This window comes from Lissotriton helveticus, chromosome 1_1 (genome assembly GCF_964261635.1).
Source record: "Lissotriton helveticus chromosome 1_1, aLisHel1.1, whole genome shotgun sequence".
Lineage (NCBI taxonomy): Eukaryota > Metazoa > Chordata > Amphibia > Caudata > Salamandridae > Lissotriton > Lissotriton helveticus.
Window position 1 is genome coordinate 577962313 of NC_136057.1, and position 19598 is coordinate 577981910.

The 19598-nt window shown below is 41.8% G+C and overlaps 1 protein-coding gene across 6 annotated transcripts in view; it reads right to left on the reverse strand.

The window, feature by feature from the left end:
- Nucleotides 1-19598, reverse strand: part of ABCC9 (ATP binding cassette subfamily C member 9) — a 1243587-nt gene that overhangs the window by 61125 nt on the left and 1162864 nt on the right. For all 6 annotated transcript variants that reach the window (XM_078674078.1, XM_078674076.1, XM_078674073.1 and 3 more), the window contains 2 exons: nucleotides 14510-14643; nucleotides 12446-12508 (listed from right to left, as the gene is read on the reverse strand). In XM_078674078.1, coding sequence (XP_078530204.1) covers nucleotides 12446-12508; nucleotides 14510-14643 — 197 coding nt within the window. The remainder of the gene's footprint in view (nucleotides 1-12445; nucleotides 12509-14509; nucleotides 14644-19598) is intronic.

A 19598-nucleotide genomic window follows, 5' to 3' on the forward strand; every position in this document is an offset into this window, starting at 1 on the left:
CTGCTAGATTGTTATGGATTATGCGGCTTGGAGTTCGTCCATCTTGCACCCGGCTAAGCCATGCCCCCCTTGCACTTAGGTTCTTTAACCATACAGACATGGATGCAAGCAGATATTCTACTAGGTTGTGCATTGCAATGTGCTCAGCTATCTGTCCCATTTACATAGGTTTATAAAAAGCAATGGCAAAAAAGACCATCAAGCCTTTCCTTTAGTGGAGCACCCACAACAATACTACTTGCCGAAGAGTTCATTTTCTCTTGCACCCTGACTCTTAATGTTCACTATTAGTCATAGGCTAAATCCAAAGGATTTCAGGGGCTCAGGGCCAAACTTCATTGGGACTCATTCCACCAAACAACTCAGAATTAATTATCCATTTTCAGTTCATTTGTGCACTAAGCAACTTTGGTCATATCATTGGCAACCCTTTTCCTTGGCTAGGCTCCATTTGAGACCAACCTTGGAACAAACAGTCTCTCTGTCTGGCTGGCAACAGAGAAGTCAAAAGACTAGATGAGCGAACAAGATAGCTGCATGTGGACTCTTGCCTGAATTTTGGGCCTGTCCATACAGAGATTTAGTATGTTAACTGCACTCCTGTTTCGGCTCTATGAGGAACAGGAACTCTGAGTCAGATGGCACTATACTGTGATCGCAAAGACTCAGCAGTTGAGCTAGATGGACATTGCACCATAGAAGGAGCATCTTTTCCAATAATCCGTTCTTTTGTGCACCTTCATTTTGCACTCTGGTCAGTTCGCAGCTCCGGGACGCCCCTTGGCTGGGGCAGCCGCGCGCTATACAAATCTGGATAACATAACATAACATAATGTTGCTCCTCACTGCACCTTGATACTTGGCCTGAGCTCAGGCCCTACTTGGTAAAGTGGTCTCCAGCTGGATTGCACCAGAAAATCAAACATACTAGTGATCCAAGCAAGTCTTCTACCAACAATGTGTGGTGTAGCTAGTCTGTTAGAACCATTCGGGCATAGAGTGCTGATCGGTGACTTTGTTTGCTGCTCTGCCTGAGCTACGTGGGGCTGGTATTCAGTCAGCTAGCATTAGGCTGCAATCACATCAGTCTGGCAGCCGCTCTTCAGGGTCGATGCAGTCATAAAGGGTTCATAAAATGTCAATTTCCACTGCACATTAGGTGGAGTATGCTGCATAAAAGGAAAGGCCCAGGGAAGTGGCAACTAGTGGCACAGCTGGTGCAGAACACTGGGTTCTAGAGCCCCAAGGGTGCCAGTGATCCCTGAAAAATGCTGTATTTTACTACCGCAACAGCAGTCAAAGGGGCCATTTTCCTGGCTGCACTAGGGCCATTACATTCTTCTGCGCTAATGCAAAGACATGTGCAGTTTAACTGGGGCTAAATGCTTGCTCAATCTCGCTAGAGTCAGCCTGGGCTGGCCAAAGCAAAACAAGTAAATGAACAAACTGATTATTTGAAAACTCTATAGAGTCTGGGACTATTACAAATCTTTAATAAGGGGGGCACTTGAAAAGTCAAGCGCCCTATCTCCTAACCTTAAAGCATCTCTGTCATTGCAATTGGAAGGCAATAAGGCACCTGTTTTACTTTTCTGTTAGAAGTGTGCTGCAAATATGCCACAAATGGGCCGAAGTAAAGGCCTACAAAGTAATTAAGGGTCTAAGTTGATGGATCACAGGAGACTCAGTCAAGGTGCAGTAACCAGGTAGCAGAGAGCCCAGGAAAAGTTAGAGGCTGAAAATGCATGCATGAACGATGTAAGGAACACACGCCCACCGTGACGTAAGACAGCCGGGGGGGCGTCCTAAGCAGTGAAGGGGTTAAAAGAACACCCTTAAGTTGTCCATCACAAGGTAGGAGAAAACTCCTGGCATGTTAGGAACACTTGTGATCTGGGTAATAACAATGCAGGTAGCATTACAGAGTATTAAGAACAATATCGAGACACAAGAATATTGGGTCAAAAATATAATAAAAAAATATTTTGAACTTGCATACTTTGTATGTAAACTACAAAAATATTAGTGTAAAAAATATTGTGGAACAGAATATCATCAAAAAGGGTCAATCAATCAATCTTATGGGACCTATAAAGCACTGCTTATCACCTGCGAGGGTATTTAGGTGCTTTGCTGTGGAGTCAGTCGAAGAGCCAGGTCCTGGGTCCCTTCCTGAAGTGGGTCAGAGAGGGTGAGATGTGGAGTTGGAGGTGAAGGGTGTTCCAGGACTTGGCAATGAGGAGGGAGAAGGAGCTTCCTCTGGTGCGCAGCAGCAGAAGTGTGGTACCTGTGCAGGGTGAGGTGAGCCGAGCGGAGGTTCCTGGGAGGTGGGTGGAAATACAGGAAATTCAGGTGATGGTTCATGTAGGTGGTTCTTGGTCATTGAGGACTTTGTAGATGTGGTGCAGGATTTTGAATAGCCATTTTTTCTGGATTGGGAGCTAGTGGAGCCCTTTCAGGTGCTGGGTAATGTGGGTCCACTTTGGCAGATTGAGGATCATTCCGGGTTCTGCATTCTCATCTGGAGTCTCTTCATGAGTCTGGTGGTTGGTCCTGCATAGAGTGCGTTGCCGTAGTTCAGCCAGCTGGTGATGATGGCCTGTGTCACAGTTTTCCTGGTGCTGGTGGGGAGCCACTTGAAGACTTTGTGGAGCATGTGGAGAGTGTGGAAGCAGGTTGAGGAGACAGCCTTAACCTGACATTTCATTTAGACTTCGATGTCCAGGATAATTTATTTATTTATTTATTTAGTAGTTTGTAGAGCGCACAGCTACCTCCAATGGAGGTGTCCCGGCGCTGGAAACCGTATCTTAGAGGGTTCAGGGGGATGCATGTGAGAGAGGGTAAATTAAATTAGGGAAAAGAGCCAGGTCTTGAGTTTTTTCCGAAATAGAGGCTCTGAAGTCAGTAATCTCAGTTCCATGGGCAGGTGATTCCACAGTCTGGAGGTGGCTACTGTAAAGGCCCTTCCTCCCGTTCGTACTAGGCGAGAACGGGGACAGATCATAAGGCGGAGATGGTTCGATCTGAGGTTTCGCGATGCTTGTGAGAACTTCATTCTTCGTCTCAGGTAGATAGGGCCACGATCATTAAGAGCTCTAAAAGCTAGAATTAAAGATTTAAATTGGATGCGGAGTCTCACTGGGAGCCAATGAAGTTTGATCAGGTGGGGTGAGATGGAGTGACGATAGGGGATGTTGCAAATCAACCTGGCCGCTGAATTCTGAACTGTCTGTAGTTGATTTACAAGATACGCCGGAGCTCCGACATAAAGACTATTAGCCTAGTCCAAATGAGCGGTGATGAGGGCGTGGACTACTGTCTTGCGTGAGTCCAATGGCAGGAAAGGGAGATTTTTTGATATCATCCGGAGCTTTCCAAAGCAAGATGTAGTGACTTTATTAATTTGGGTCTTGCAGGAGAGGGCAGTATCAAATTGGAAGCCCAAGTTACGGGCAGCTTGGACTGGTACCGGTAGAGGGTTTAGCTCAGTCGGCCACCAAAGACTAGGGGAAATGGGAGATTTCTGGTTAAAAAAAAGGACTTCTGTCTTGTCTGTATTGAGTTTTAAATTATTGGAAGACATCCATGCGGCGATATGCACCATGCAGTGTCGGAAGTTGTGAAATGAATTTTCAGAATGGTCCTTAAAGGAGAACACCAACTGAGTGTCGTCAGCGTAAAAATTTACTCTGACGCCCCAGGATTCTACCACTTTTGCCAATGGTTTTAGATACACTTTGAATAAAAGCGGGCTGAGGGCAGATCCTTGTGGAACTCCCCAAATCAATGGTTTCTTGGTGAAAAGAAAGGAGCCCAGCATCACCTGTTGAAATCTGTCCGTGAGGAAAGATTTAACCCAAGCGAGGGGAGTTCCGCCGACACCTACCTCTTGTAAGCGAGTGAGTAGTATGTCATGGGAGATGGTGTCGAATGCAGCGGATAGGTCGAGGAGAACCAGCATGGCCTCCTCTTCCCTATCCGTGCACTCCCTGATTGACTCAGGCGCCTCAAGTAGGGCTGACTCAGTGCTAAAGTTCAGTCGAAATCCTGACTGAGAGTCATGGATCAGCGAGTTTGACTCAAGATAGTTAGACAGCTGCTCTTGTACCGCCTTCTCAAGCACTTTGGCTGGCTTGGGTAGGAGTGAAATTGGTCGGTAATTGGTCAGGCAGGAGGGAATTAGCATTGCGTGTTTCCACGCGGAAGGAACGACACCTGAAAATAAGGAGGAGTTCCAGATTTCAAGTAGGGGGTTAATAGCTAACGGGGCAATTACATTCATAACCAGAGCCGGGGCTGGATCCAGTGGTGAGCCTGATTTACATTTCAAAAATAAATTCAGTGCATTCTCCTTGGTGAGTGGTTTAAAAATAGTAAATGTATTCATGCAGGAGGTGATAGGGACTTCAGTAATCTCTGTTCCGTTTTGAAGAATAGTTGCCGGGATGTTGGTAATTATGTTAGCAAAGAAATCTGATAAATCTTCGCTAAATGCTTGGGAAGGGGAGACTGATGCGGATAGAGCAGTGGGATTGGTAAATTCTTTAACTATGTTACGGAGGGCTTTAGTAGAATTTTTTGCATTGGTAATAGTTTCAGCAAAATAGACACTCATAGAGTTACGTTTGAGTTTATGAAACTCTTTGAGGGCCTGTCTATATAGTAGCTTGGCAGCGGGGTCATATGTCCGTCGCCAATGTCACTCCAACTTTTTGCATCAGCTTCTATTTTCCCTTAGTTCCAAGGTAAACCAGGGAGCTGATGGTTTTTGTCTGCGGGAGGTGAGGGTCTGTAACGGGGCAACTTTCTCAATGGCCGTCATAAGATCATTATTAAATGTGAGGACCGCTTCATTGAGATCGTCAGGGAAAGAATTTAAGCTGTTATTGTATGATTGCTCTAGGGCAGTGCAGGACATTTTGTGCCATTTTCTGCCTTGTGTTCTGATAGCAGATTCTTTTTTGACAATTTGAGTTAGAGATACCTCGAATGGGATCAAATAATGATCAGACCATGTCAGGGGAGTGGAAGGGAGGATTTTTAGCTTCGGGCAGTTGGAAAAAATAAGGTCTAGGGTGTGTCCTGCCACATGAGTAGGACCCCTTACCCCTTGAGTCATGTTTATATTTTGCATGGAGTCTAGGAGATAAGTGGCGCGGTTGCAGCTACTTACATAAACATGATGGTTGAAGTCTCCTAGTACCGTAAACTGAGGATGTTTAAGAGACAGGTTTACGGTAACTGCCAATAGTTCAGAGATGGCAGACTAGGGGGTGTTAGGGGGGTTGTAAACCAGGATTCCTGAAAAGATGGCTGAGGTGGAGTCCGAGACTGAAAAATATAGTGCCTCTATGGGCTTTATGTTAGTAATTTTCCTAGACGTAATTGTCAAGTGAGTCTTTAGAATTATCGCAATTCCTCCACCCGTTTTGGAACCCTCGTGGTTTATTCCCGTGAGGTAGTAGTCAGTAGGTAAGGCAAGGGAAATGTCTGGGTTGGAGGAGTCTTTAATCCATGTCTCAGTTAGGAACAATAAATCCCAGGACATGGTAGACAGTAGCAGCCAAATGTCACTGGCGTGGCATGGTAAAGAACGACAATTCAGCAATCCCATAGAGTATGTTTTCAAGGGTGGGGGCAGGCTAATTGCAGAATTCTGGGGGCAGTTCGAATATGGGGAGAAAGCAAAAGGGCAGTTGTGACATTTAAACCTAGAGGGGCTGGGCAGAGAGAGGTTACACGGTGTAGGGGAAGTGCAAGGTATCTTACCTAGGTCTATTAGCTGTGATCTGGTCCAGATCAGTCTCTGAGCGGGGTGTGAACTGACAACATGGCTGGCTCTTGGCCCAGAGCTGGCGCGGACGGGCGCAGACGGGCTTGCCCTAGGCGTGCCTTCGGTGTGCAAACGGGAGCCCGCTGCGCTCGCCCGCAACGCGTTCGGAAGAGGCACATAATTTGTAGAGGTAGGATGACAACAAGAGAGGGCGTGGCTCAGAAAAGGGGCGTGGCCATGGGGCGCGCCGGTAATGGCGGCAATGCGGTTTGTTTACGTTCCCGCGGCAGCGCTATGATCCGCTGCGCGGGCTTTGGCAGGAGCGTGGTTGCAGGTAAGGTAGAGGTTTAAAAACAACACACAAATAGTGACACTCAAAGTTTAAAATATTGAGCAGTCAAGCTAGCGGCTTCCGCCTCAGGAGATACAATTTCCTAAATGACGCTAGCATTCAGCGTCTTTAAGTAGTCGGGGGCGGTGGGCGTGGCCTCAGAAAAGGGGCGTGGCCATGGGGCACGCCGGTAATGGCGGCAATAAGGTTTGTTTACGTTCCCGCGGCAGGGCTATGATCCGCTGCGCGGGCTTTGGCAGGAGCGTGGTTGCAGGTAAGGTAGAGGTTTAAAAACAACACACAAATAGTGACACTCAAAGTTTAAAATATTCAGCAGTCAAGCTCCCGGCTTCCGCCTCAGGAGATACAATTTCCTAAATGACGCTAGCATTCAGCGTCTTTAAGTATTCGGGGGCGGTGGGCGTGGCCTCAGAAAAGGGGCATGGCCATGGGGCGCGCCGGTAATGGCGGCAAAGCGGTTTGTTTACGTTCCAGCGGCAGCGCTATGATCCGCTGCGCGGGCTTTGGCAGGAGCGCGGTTGCAGGTAAGGTAGAGGTTTAAAAACAACACACAAATAGTGACACTCAAAGTTTAAAATATTCAGCAGTCAAGCTCCCGGCTTCTGCCTCAGGAGATACAATTTCCTAAATGACGCTAGCATTCAGCGTCTTTAAGTAATCTTGGGCGGTGGGCGTGGCCTCAGAAAAGGGGCATGGCCATGGGGCGCGCCGGTAATGGCGGCAATGCGGTTTGTTTACGTTCCCGCTGCAGCGCTATGATCCGCTGCGCGGGCTTTGGCAGGAGCGTGGTTGCAGGTAAGGTAGAGGTTTAAAAACAACACACAAATAGTGACACTCAAAGTTTAAAATATTCAGCAGTCAAGCTCCCGGCTTCCGCCTCAGGAGATACAATTTATAATGCAGAGGTTGCTGAGTGGGCGGTGGGTCTGTATTCTGATGGCCAACAGGAGTCGTTCCAGAGAGAGGTGTGTCTGCAGAAGATCGGTACAACAGTTTTGTCTGTGTTGAGGCTTCAGGCAATTGTTCTTCATCCAGGGTGGGACGCTTTTCATCCTGTTGTGGAAGTTGGTCTTTGCTATGGTGGGGTCCACCGAGAGCAAGAAGACAAGCTGAGTGTCGTTGGCATTGGAGACAATGTCGATGTCGTGGGTTCTTATGATGTACGCGAGTGGTGTCATGTAGATGTTGAAGAGGGTCGGACTGAGGGATGAGCCGTGAGGGAAGCCACAAATGGTATGCCACGGTTGAGAGGTGAAGGGAGGGAGACAGATTCTCTGGGTGCTCCCCGTGAGAAAGGAAGCCATCCATTTGAGCGTGTCATTTGTGATTCCAACCTGGTGCAGTCAATTAATGAGTGTGTGGGGGGAGATGGTGTCAGAGGCTGCGAAGACGACAAGTAGGATAAGGGTGACTGATTCTCCTCTGTAGAATAGGTTCTGGATGTCGTCTGTTGAAGTGATCAGGGCTGTCTCTGTGCTGAGATTGGCCCTGAATCCAAATTGGGAATGGTCCAAGCAGGTTGTTTCTCTCCAGGTGTTCAGTGAGTTGGAGTTGATGGCCTTCTTCCATACCTTGGACGGGAAACGGGAGCAATGGCATGGGATGTAGTTCTGCAGCTTGCTGGGGTCTGCAGAGGGTTTCTTGAGGAACTCCCTGATCTCTTTGTGTTTCCAGGCATTGGGAACTGTGGCTGTGGCAATGGAGGTGTTAAAGATTTTGGTGAGCAGGCGGGCTGATCCCGTATCTTCTGAGGTTGAAAAGTTGGTGAAGGCATGGGTTGTTGGGTGCTCCTGTGTAGATGGAGTTTAATAGAGTGTTGGTGTTCGGTGTGCTCAGCTGTTCACATGTGTTGAGTGTGTGGTCCGCAGCAGTGGTTGCTGGGATGTTGAGTAGGTCAGTGGGTTGGGGATCAAAGTTTTTGTAGATGGTTACTATCTTGTGGAAGTGGTCGATGAGGGCGTTGCAGAGTTCCTGTGATGAAGGAATCGAGTTTTCAGTGGCTAAGGGGCAGGTGAACTTTAACGATGGTGAAGAGTTCCTTGGTTTGGTTGGCGCTGGTGTTGATGTGGTGTGTCAGTGCCCCCTTTTTTGTGGTTTTGAGCTGGTGCTTGTAGTTTTTGAGGGCCGACTTGAAAGTGGCTCTGTCCATGTTGTTCCTGCTGGTTTGTCACTTTCTTTCCAGTTGCTTGCATCTGCGTTTCGCTGTGCTGAGTTCTGGGGTGTACCAACTGGCTCCGTTGGTGTATTTGTGCATTCTGGCTGGTTTGGCGTAAGTGCCTCTGTCGCTCGTAATCCAGGTATTGCAATTATCTACTACCTGGTTCAAGTTGGTTATGATGATAGGCTGGGTGATGCTTAGGGCATCTGTCCATTGGTGCTGAGTGACCTTGATCCAGCTGCATAAAGGGGCACTGTTACAGTTGGGGGTGGTACGTGGAGGTCCAGCGAATGTGAAGTGTACAATGGAGCGGTCCGACCAGGTGAGTTCTGTGGTGTGGCTGTATCGGATTCTGTTGATGAACATGAAGACAGGATCCAGAGTGTGTCCTACTTTGTGCATGGGGTCTGTGACCAGCCGCTTGAGGTCAATGTTGTCCAATAACTGCAGGAAGCTGAGGTCTCTCAGGAATACGAAGTGTTGATATTCGATGGCGTGTGGGGTAATAAATTCCAGGATGGCATTACTGGTTGTATGTTGTTACAACATATTCCGTTGCAACGCATGCCTTTACCACGCATGCGTTACAACGGAATGCTTTTTCCACGCATAAACTTTACCACGAATATTCCTTTACCACGCATAGATTTACAACGATTTTCGTTGTAAAATTTGTGCATGGTAAGGGCATACTCTTGGTAAAGGTTATACCCCTCCCCTGTACCCTTACATGACCCCCCAGCCCCCACTCCTTATAATTACCCCTGCCCTTAACCCTTATTTTAATTTTTTTTAAACTTAAATTCCCCTTACCTTTTTACATCGTCTCCTCTCCATCTTCGTTGGTGATGTCGTACGTCGTAAAGAGGAAGCGGAAGTTTCTTTCTGTTTCCTCTCAAATGACGCTGATTGCCTCTGCTTCGTTACATCAGGTGCGTTATTTGGGGGGGAGACCCTCCCAATCCTCCTTTTTATTCCCATGCTTTTTTTTTATTTTTGGGGGGGAGACCCCCAGCCCCCTTTTTCTTTTTTTAGCCTTTACCACACATGCCTTTACTACGTATCTCGTAGTAAAGGTAAGCGTGGTAAAGGCTGTTGTGGTAACCACTCATGCTTTGGAAGGCATGCGTGGTAAAGGTTTGCGTGGAAACGGCCACGTTGTAGTGGCCGTTTCCCGGCATTACTGAGGTCAATTTGTGGTCCTCAAGATCTGTAGGTGAGGCTACCTCTGATGGTGGTTTTGCAATTCTTGAGCAGCTGGAAGTTTATGTGTTCCATGAACGGCGTAGTCTCGTCATCAGTGGTGGTGTAGGTGATCGATTGTTTGTGTACAATGGCAATGCCATCCCCACATCAGTTGGTGCAGTCACAGTGTTTCATCTTGTAGCCAATTGAGGTTGCGGTGGCAATGACCAAAGCAGATGCTGGGGTGAGCCAGGTCTATGTGATGAAGGTTACGTCAGGGGCGAGGGCGCACATGGTGTCCCAGACTTCGGCGTTGTGTATGCAGAGTGATCTGGAAATGATCAGGGGGCAGTTGAGTCATTCTGGCAAGGTCTATTCTCACTCAAATCCAAGCAACAGTGGGGAAAGTGTTGGACTTTGGAAGGATTTGATTTAAAATTTCCACTTCTCTCTATGCAACATTAAGGAAATTGTTAGACTTTGGAAGGGTTGGGTGTATTATTCCCATTCCAATCTAAGGAACAGTAGAAAAAGTGTTAGACTTTGATATTGTTACATTTACAGTTCCTATTGAAATCTAATCAACAGCAGTGAAAGTGTTGGGCTTTGGAGGGGTTAAATTTACCATTCCCACCCCAGTCTAACCAACACTATGATCCATGATACGTGCTGAGCTTTAGAGAGATTAGATTTACCGATCATGCAGGTAAGCAAAAGCTGGAAAGTGTAGGCCTTTGTAGGGGTTAGATTTACCATTTTCACTACAACTTAAATAAAAGCAGTGGAAGTTTGGGTCTTTGGAAAGGTTAAATATATAATTCCAGTTTCTAATCATTTAAAAAACATTGAAATACATGACAAAATAAAAATACAAAAACAAATTTTAAAATATGAATCATATGCATTATAAATACATTAAAAAAGAGATAACAGATAAAAAAGCAATACAAAGAAAATTAAATAGTAACCAACCAAAATTAATAAAATGTAATTAAACACACTTCCCACCCTACTAACCCAGGAAACGCAACCAAAAAATAAACTGCATTTTAAATAATATATTAACATTAGATTAATAATTAAATTAAACCAATAAATCTAAGTCAAATAGTAAATAAGGCATTCATTAAAAGAAAAATATTAAATGCACTTATCAGCAAATTAACCTTTATTTAAAATACAACAATTTGTTGACATAAATAATCAATTAAATAATTTACATAATTATCAACCAATCTTTTAAATAAACTATAAATTGCATTGCAAACAAAAAGCAATAACTTAGATGTTCACCATAATCCCCTAAAAAACCAATACCCCCAACTAAATTATAAATTAGCAATTAAAATGTAGAAAATTGCAAACATATTTTAAAACACAAAATAAACTTAAATAATTAAAATAATAATTAACATATTTTGCTACAATTAATTACTTAATATGCAAATATTTTTAAAAAAATCATTATAATAAAATAAATACCTCCAGACACATATCTTTCTCTACCTGTAAACCCATCAGGAGCTCCAAAATTAAAGAGTGCAAATAATTGTTTTTATTTAAATGACACTTTAAAATTGACAAACTATTAAAAGATAATTGAAATAACAATGAATCAATTAAATAATGTACATAATTGCCAATTAAATATTATTAGCAAAAAATGACTTTGCAATAAAAAATATATATAATTTAATTATAATTTGATTACATTCCCACCTATTCCCCTACAAACCCAACAAACAACATCTATATTAAATTACTAATTAAACGTTAAAAAAAATTCCTATACATAAACCTTTACAATCCATACTAAAAAAACTATTACTAAATTCAAACTAATACCTAAACATAATATAATAAAGTAAATATATTAAATTAATTAAAAAATATTTAATACCGCTACCTGAAAGTAAAAGACTTTATATACAATGGTATTTAGCAAATTATATTATATTTAAAAAATATATATATTCTTACCTTCTACATTCTACCCGATATTTTTGACTGGACAATATTTTTGACACGATATTGCTATGCCATGTAATTTGCTGGCAATGGCCAATCTATTTGGGAGTATACTGCTGAACACACATATAACACTGCCATTTGCAACTTTTCAGCTAATAATCATTTCCTTTCCATGAATTCGGCTTGGATCATACATTATTTAAATGAATTTACTATCAGCTATTGGTACCCACAAACCACTTTACCGTACAACAAGTCTGCATCTTAGTTAAAACGTCTTATGTATGTGAAAATAACAGTTGAGGTTCTTTGGATAATGTCTGTGAGCTGTGCGCCTGAAAATACACCCTAGCAAAGAATCTTTGACCACTCTCAGGGCCTGATTACAAGTTTGGCAGTGTTGCAGCTGCCCGCCACGCCAGTGCCCCGCTGCTCACTGCCAAACCAGTTGTCCGACTGCCTGCCGATTTCTAACTGGAATCTAGGCAAGCGATCCTGCGTTGGCGGTCCCATTGCGATGTCTTTCGGAGGCTCATACGGGAGCCATAGAAAGACAGTGCCATGAGAGCATTGAAGCACGTTCCTGCACAGCATGGACTGTAGAAACAAGGTGTGCATAAAGACAGTTGGCACACTGTGTGCCCTCCTACTTGCACCCACAGATACAAGCATATTACCGGTTTCCTCAACACAACCCTTTTTCGTGGCGGGCTTACTGCCATGAAAAGGGTCTCTTTGAGGAAACTGATAACATGCTTGCGGTGACGCAGTGGCACCACCAGCATATTGCGGCCTCTGACCACTGCGCCACAACAGCGGGATCACGGATCCCCAGCAGTTGCGGAGGTCCTGTGGTGGTCCAACCAGCACACTTATAATACAGGAGTCGGACCGCCAGTATGGCGGTGCGCAAACCGCCACCAAGACTTTAACAGCCCAAAATCAGACCCTTAGTATTAAGTCTGCCAGGTGGAATTCTACAATACTGTAGAGTCATACTTACTGCTATTGTAACCACTGTTCGGTCAGAAAAGGCCGTCATAACCACCTTCTGCAAAATATTTTCCTAAAATTAAATCCAAAATACAAATGATCAGATTTGTTTAAGAAGCACAAAATGCTCATTTTAAGTTCACTCCTAGAAATACATTGCAAACAAATGTATGCATTTATGAAATAAAAAATGCATGGGTAGTCCTAAATGGTATTGTAATTGGCATAACTCATTACGGCATGCAACTTGAAATCCTTTATTAATGGTAACAACTACCAGCTTTTGAATAATATCTAGGCCTAACACTTACATTTATGGGAAACTATAGAGCATTCATAACACTTACAATGAATTTCATGCTCAATTTATTTATGTTCGCATTTTTTAAAGTGCCACTACAAACTTAATTGTCTGAAATCACTTTGAACATGGACCTCAAATCGTACTAAAGGGATAGAATCATGAACATGTTAGCATTGGCTATATGTGTTGTTCATTTGTCTCTGGGGGCTGAGGAAGAGGTGTATTTTCTCTACTTCCAGATTCCCAGAAGCTGATTATCGATTGTTTAGTACAATAATAAACAACAATGTTGCAAGTGACTTCTTCCTCTTTCTAATCCTGATGACGATTCTCTACTTTTGGTAGAATCAAAACGTTGTCAACAATAGGGACTATTAGCAAAATAAATGTTTTGTTATTACCTGTATGTGACTGCAATTTAACAGGATTTACCTTGTTTATGCCAGTTTTTGCCTCTGCTTCTCACATACGTGTTCTTTGCCACTATTTTACTTCACTTAATGATCCCTGGAGCACTGAGTGCCAATACTTTGCTATATCTTATTATTGTAACATCTTATGCTCCTTTGATAATGAATTATCTCCATTTTAATATTAGTGGCAGAGCTCCTATATATATTCTACTTAATTGTAGTAGCCTTGTCGTTCCAATTGTTTTCAACTCTGACTTTTTTGCCAACTTATACCACTTGCAGCCTTGTTGTGTATTACTGTATTAATCATAGCTTCAGGGTAGCTTAACAGGATTCTTCTGTTGTGTGTGCTATCGATGATGTTTAGTAGCAGATGTTAATGGGAAGACTGATCGAGATTACGCATGCTCGAAGTGGGACACGTCCCTCACTTTATCATTTGTGTTATCATTATGGGATAACCAAAGTGAGTTGGTTGGACGATCATAGAATCCAAGTGACTGGTAATGCATTATAATGTCTAGGAGGTATGGGGGTGCCATGTCAGCTGCACATGGCATGCCACGGTGCATAAAGGTTCGGCACATTATCTTCAGTTTAAACTAGTCTTTGACAAGGAAGACAGAGCAGTTGCTCTAGAAATAGTTCTTTATGAGTTTATCTATTTATATATGTTGCTAAGGGCTTTATATTGCCGTAAAACAGCATAACTATGCTGAAAACAGGTGTAGAACATGTTATAAGGCTGTTAAAGAGCCTTTGACTGTGAGCATGGTCAAGCAATCTTCAGATGTTGGCCTGTGATGACAGTCAGTGAATGATCACTTGAGTGTCTAAACAAGCAAGAATTTCAATTGTTCTATATCGAGACAAGTGTACAGCTTCTGAAGATCTACATAAATCTGCGACTTTGCTTTGTCAAATTGAGACAGTGTCGCTGGATTTATTGTGGCAAAGGGATTGGTGTAGAAAACTGCAAGTGTGTATGGAGGAGCAGGTTTATATACAGAGATCCTGCACTTTGTTTTCAGTAACGCTTATAGGCAAAAATGGACTTTTTAACTAAATTCTTGATTTCACTGAGCGCTAGTGGAGGGACGTCAAGACATGTTTAATATGGTGCAAGTTCTGTCACTTCCTGGAAACCTAGTTCTGTTTTTTGAGTTGATGGGTTTGCAAGCTACAAATTAACTATTTAGTTATGTTCATTAAAATATTTTGCTATAAGCAAACCATGGCAACTGCTACACTGTACAAATGTCTTTTTTTTATTTTTTATACGTTTTTTAACGAAGGTAAGATGTCCTACTACTAACAAAAACAGATAATTGTGCAATAAAACAAAATGTTTACTCACGGTGGCCATGTCAATAGAGGCTGTAGCTTCATCCATGATAAGTATGCTGCTTTTGCGAACAAATGCCCTTGCCAAGCAGAAAAGCTGTCTCTGGCCAACACTGAAATTTTCTCCACCTTCAGTTACTATGGCATCTATAAGAAAGTTTAGATTATGAGAGTCACTTGTTAGTCTGTGGGTTACGGTAGAGGATGTAGCTTGTTATTTCTTGTTGCCTTTAATGGTGCCATACACAACAAATGAATGTACTATACTTCACAGTCCAGCGGTTTTTGCAGGTGCAGTTAGGGCAGTGTAAATTATTTAAACAATGGTCAATCTATTTTAGTACAGCCTTAGAGCCCGCTGTAGCGGGCTCTACTGGCCATTAAAGGCCCGCTGCAGTATACGAGGGCTCTAAGGCTATTAGAACATTCTGCCCCTAGTGGGCCGAATGTTCAAATTTGTAAATCAAAAGGGCTCACGGAGCCAAAGGTGGTTGAAATCCCCTTGGGCTCAGTGAGGCCTTTGTTAAACATTAGAATGTTGAAGATCTGGGCTTCTACCGGCCATTAGAAGCCAACAGCACTCCATGGTTTTCATTGGAGCTCTCATCATTCCAATGTTCTAATAACCTTTAATAGGGATGATTGTGTTATTTCTTTTTTTTTATACTTTTTTTATTACAAGCCGTAGGTAAAGACACTACATTGGTACATTAATTTCTTCATAGTTAGACAAACATTAGCCAAAAATTTATAAAAACCAAGAGACAACCCTAGACAATAGAATGCCACAGTAAAAATAGAAAAATAGTGTTACAAGATTTACTTAAAATAATAATTCCAAAACATTTTTAGATTATCCAATCAATAAACAACTGGTGATGATAGGGCAACATCAAGAATAATATTATTATACCGATCGTAGAGTGCAGATGCAAAAAGTAGAAAGACCAACACTTGAAGGTGCTATTATGTGCAAAATGTAACCTAAATAAAGTGACTAATGCAATAAAGTGCCGATGTATAGTAACACAATATTATTACTATACCGTTCATAAAGTGCTAATGCAAAACGTAGAAAAACTGGTGCTTGACAGTGCTATTGTTCTTATGTGCAAAATTTTCAGCCTGTATAAAGTGACTAGTGCAATAAAGTGCCGATGTATAGTAGCACAAATAATAAAACATTTCATAATGTAAAAATAAAATAACATACAAGAATGTTTTTTTTTTTACATGATAAAAGTACTTAGCAATTTAATATAGCATAGCAGATGGATACTTATATTTCCTCAGATGTAAATGTAATACCGTCTTACAATTAGCTAAAATATAACAATCACCTTCCTTTTAATAGTTCAAGCTGGTCAAAATATTTCCAATTCCTTTCAAATCTTGCAATCGCACCCACTCTACCTGCATAGGCTCTCTCAAAATTATAAGTTCTTTTCATTTTATTAACCCACTTAACATGGCAAGGACACGCCGTGGATTTCCAATTTTGCAGAATCAGGGACCTTGCCACGGCAGAGGAAACAAAAATAAACACTTCTTCTGATTCATTGAACCTATTCCTGTCCTTACTAATGCCAAAAAGGGCCACTTCCACTTCTGGAAGAAGAATTTTCCCAATTGCCATCTCCAAATCTGCGAAAATCACCCTCCAGAAGGGTTCTAACTTTGGGCATGAGAAGAAAATATGATACCAGCCACCCTGTCCCCTGGTTTTGCATCTAAAACATTTATTCTCGTATTCGGGGAACATTCTTTGAAGGGCTTCCGGGGTGTAATATGCCAACCAGCGACAAAGAAAAGACATTCTCTTATAATTAGCTGCTCGAAGTGCCCTGTTTCCTAAGTAACTTATTGTCTCCCAATCTTTGTCAGACAATACACACTGTAATGTAAGATGGTTGCCTATTATATTGGATGATCCCGAAAGGGGTAACTTTTTATACCAGAATCCAATACCCTTATATTTCTCCCCATATAACGCTGTTAACAAAGCATTGGGTGTTCTATCAAGACTTCATATAACTTTTCTTATAAAATAACTCAATTGCAAATATTGAAAAAACATGAGCCGTTTCGGATGCGTTCTGTCTCTAACCATTTGCCAGCTAATTAACGTATTTTGCGTGAGAAGATGCCTTATTTCGCAAAATCCGGCCGATTCACATTCTGTCAAATGATTTGAAGAGATCCTAAGACCCATTTTAACACAATCACAAAGTTTCAAATAGATAGATCCATCTGAGCCATGTTTTTCAAATAGAAGCCGTAATCTTGATGAATACCCCACCAGTGTCTTATATCGTGTTCTCTTTGGAAGCTTTGCAGTTTTTAAGAAAATAAAAATTTGAGAACCTGATTCCTCAAGCATTCTATTTAAAAAAAAGTTGTCTCTTGTCTGTCTAGCCTTTAATAATCCTGCCATTATATCGAAAAAAGCTGCCTCGTATTATGTATAAAAATGGGGAAGAGCAAGTCCACCTTGGTTAACTGGAAGTTGTATTACCGCGAGTTTGACTCTATTGGCCTTTTTATTCCAAATAAATCTTCTTATCATGGAATCTAGTTCATTAAAAAAGGCCAAATTAACTTTAATTGGGATATTACTAAACAAAAATAAAAGCAGAGGTAATATGTTCATCTTTATCAATGCCACTCTGCCAATCAATGATAGCGGCAGTATATCCCAATGTTCTAAGAGGCTCTTGATTTTATTCCTTGTTTTTATATAGTTCAATTGAAAAAGTTCTTGGTAGTCTCTGGTCACGTAAATCCCTAGATATCTTATTGGGTCCCTTTTTTCTGCTTGAGACTGTAAATCTGGCGGAAGGAAGTCTAAATTTGAATTCAAAATAAGAACCTCCGTTCTTCTTGTCTTCTCGTTGATTTTGTAGCCCCCTATCTTCTCATATTCCTGAAGCTCATTCATAAGATGTACTATATTTTCTTTATCAGGAGCCCTATAAAGAATAATGTCGTCGGCGAATAATTTTAACTTCGACATTCCGGCAATTGGAGAAGATATTGCGTCATTATTTCTTATTTTTATTACCTGGGGTTCGATAAAAAAGGTGAAAAGCAGGGGAGATAAGGGGCAACCTTGCCTAGTGCCTCGATTTATTTTAATCTTCCCTGCTTGCTTGGCATTTATTATCACTTGGGCAGATGCCCCTCATAAATGTTTTGTAGCATGTTAATAATAGGGGCGGGGAATCCAAAATAACCCAAGGAAAAAAATAACGTTGACCAGTTGACTAAATCAAATGCTTTTTCCGCATCAATCATAAGAATGCATGCAGAAATAGAATTAAGATTAAAATAATCTAGTGCCTGTAATAAATATTCTGTGTTGGCAGCCATATAGCGTCCAGCTATGAAACCCGTTTGATCTTGATGTATCACCTCCTGGGCGGCCAACACGAATCTTTGAGCCCAAATTTTCATAAAAACCTTATAGTCAGAATTTAAAAGACTAATTGGTCTATAGGAATTTACGTCCTCTGGATTCTTGCCTTTCTTAACAAAACTAATAATTGTGGACTCTTTAAACTCTGAGGGGACCCTACCACCTAGTCTAATATAATTAAATAAATGTTTCAAGGGGTCCTCCAGCTCCTTCAGAAAAACCTTATAAAATTTGATTGGGAATCCATCAATCCCTGAAGCCTTTGCTCCCGCTGTGGCTTTTATACTATTTTGAATTTCCAAATAACGTATATCGCCGCCTATTTGATTAAAACTAGATTTAGAAATTTTGGGGATATTTAAATTGTCAAAATATTCCCTGATTAAATTTTCTTCAACTTGAATATCAGTAGAGTATATTCTCTCATAATGATCAAGGAATATTTTCGCGATTCCCTCACTTCTAGTATCTATTCTGCCCGATGGATCTTGGATTTTTAAAATGCTGGAAGATTCTTGTTTTTTCCTAATTAAATTTGCCAACAGCTTACCCATGAGTTGACTATCTTCATATAGCTTTTGTTGGAAGGCTTTTGAGCTATTTATCTCTTCCAAGATGAAGAAGTCCCTAAGTAATGCTTTAGCTTGTTCCCAGTTATTTGGTTTTTTATTTAGTTTCAAGGCATACTCATTTTCTGCAGCGTCCTGAAGGGCAGATATTTTTCTTTTTCGGTCGTTTGCTTTGTTAAAAGAAAAGGCTATAATCTGCCCCCGCGCTGCTGCTTTGAATGCCCCCCATACTGCGAAAGGCTCTGCAGAGTCCTTATTTACTAGAAAAAATTCCCTTATCCATTCTTTGAAACCCTCAGCCCATATCATATTCTGTAGAAGGGTGCGATCCAGCTGCCACCTTGGTCGCTCCCCTGTCGTGCCCTCTAATATTAATTCAGCCTCAATCCTCCCATGATCTGAAAATGGATTGCAACCTATCAATGCATTGGAAATTTGGAGCGATCTTGAGGATAAAAAGAAATCTATTCTAGAGGCTGTGTGAAACCTATTAGAATAGCACGTGTAAGATTCTAGGTTGGGATTTAGGGAGCGCCAGGAGTCCCGCAACTGATATTCTGACATAAAAACCTCTAACACCCCTTTTGTTTTTGGTTTTAGTTGTTTCTTATTCTTATTAGATGTGTCCTTTTTTAAATCCTGAATATAATTAAAATCACCTCCTACTATAATTTGCCCAACAGTACTCCTTAGAATTTCACTAATTTCAGTCAGGGCCGAGGTGTCATCAAAAATTGGGCCATAATAATTAACAAAATTGAATACCTTTCCCAACAATTTCACTGCCACACAAAGCCATCTCCCTTTAGAGTCTCTTTGCATTTGTAAAATCTCCCAGGGTAAATTTCTTGAAAAATAAATAGGAACACCCCTCTGGGCGACCCCAGCTGAGGAAAAAAACCCAGAGGAAAAATATCTAGGAAGAAACAACTTTGGGGAGTTCGATTTCAAGTGCGTCTCCTGGAGGAAGACCACGTGGGGTTTAAAAGCAATTGCCCATTTCAAAAGTGCTCCATATTTCTGCTTATTTAGCAGCCCATTCGCGTTCATGGACAGGATATTACATAAGTCAAATGTCATTGACAAGGCTATGAAGTTCTAAACCTCTTCTGTACCAA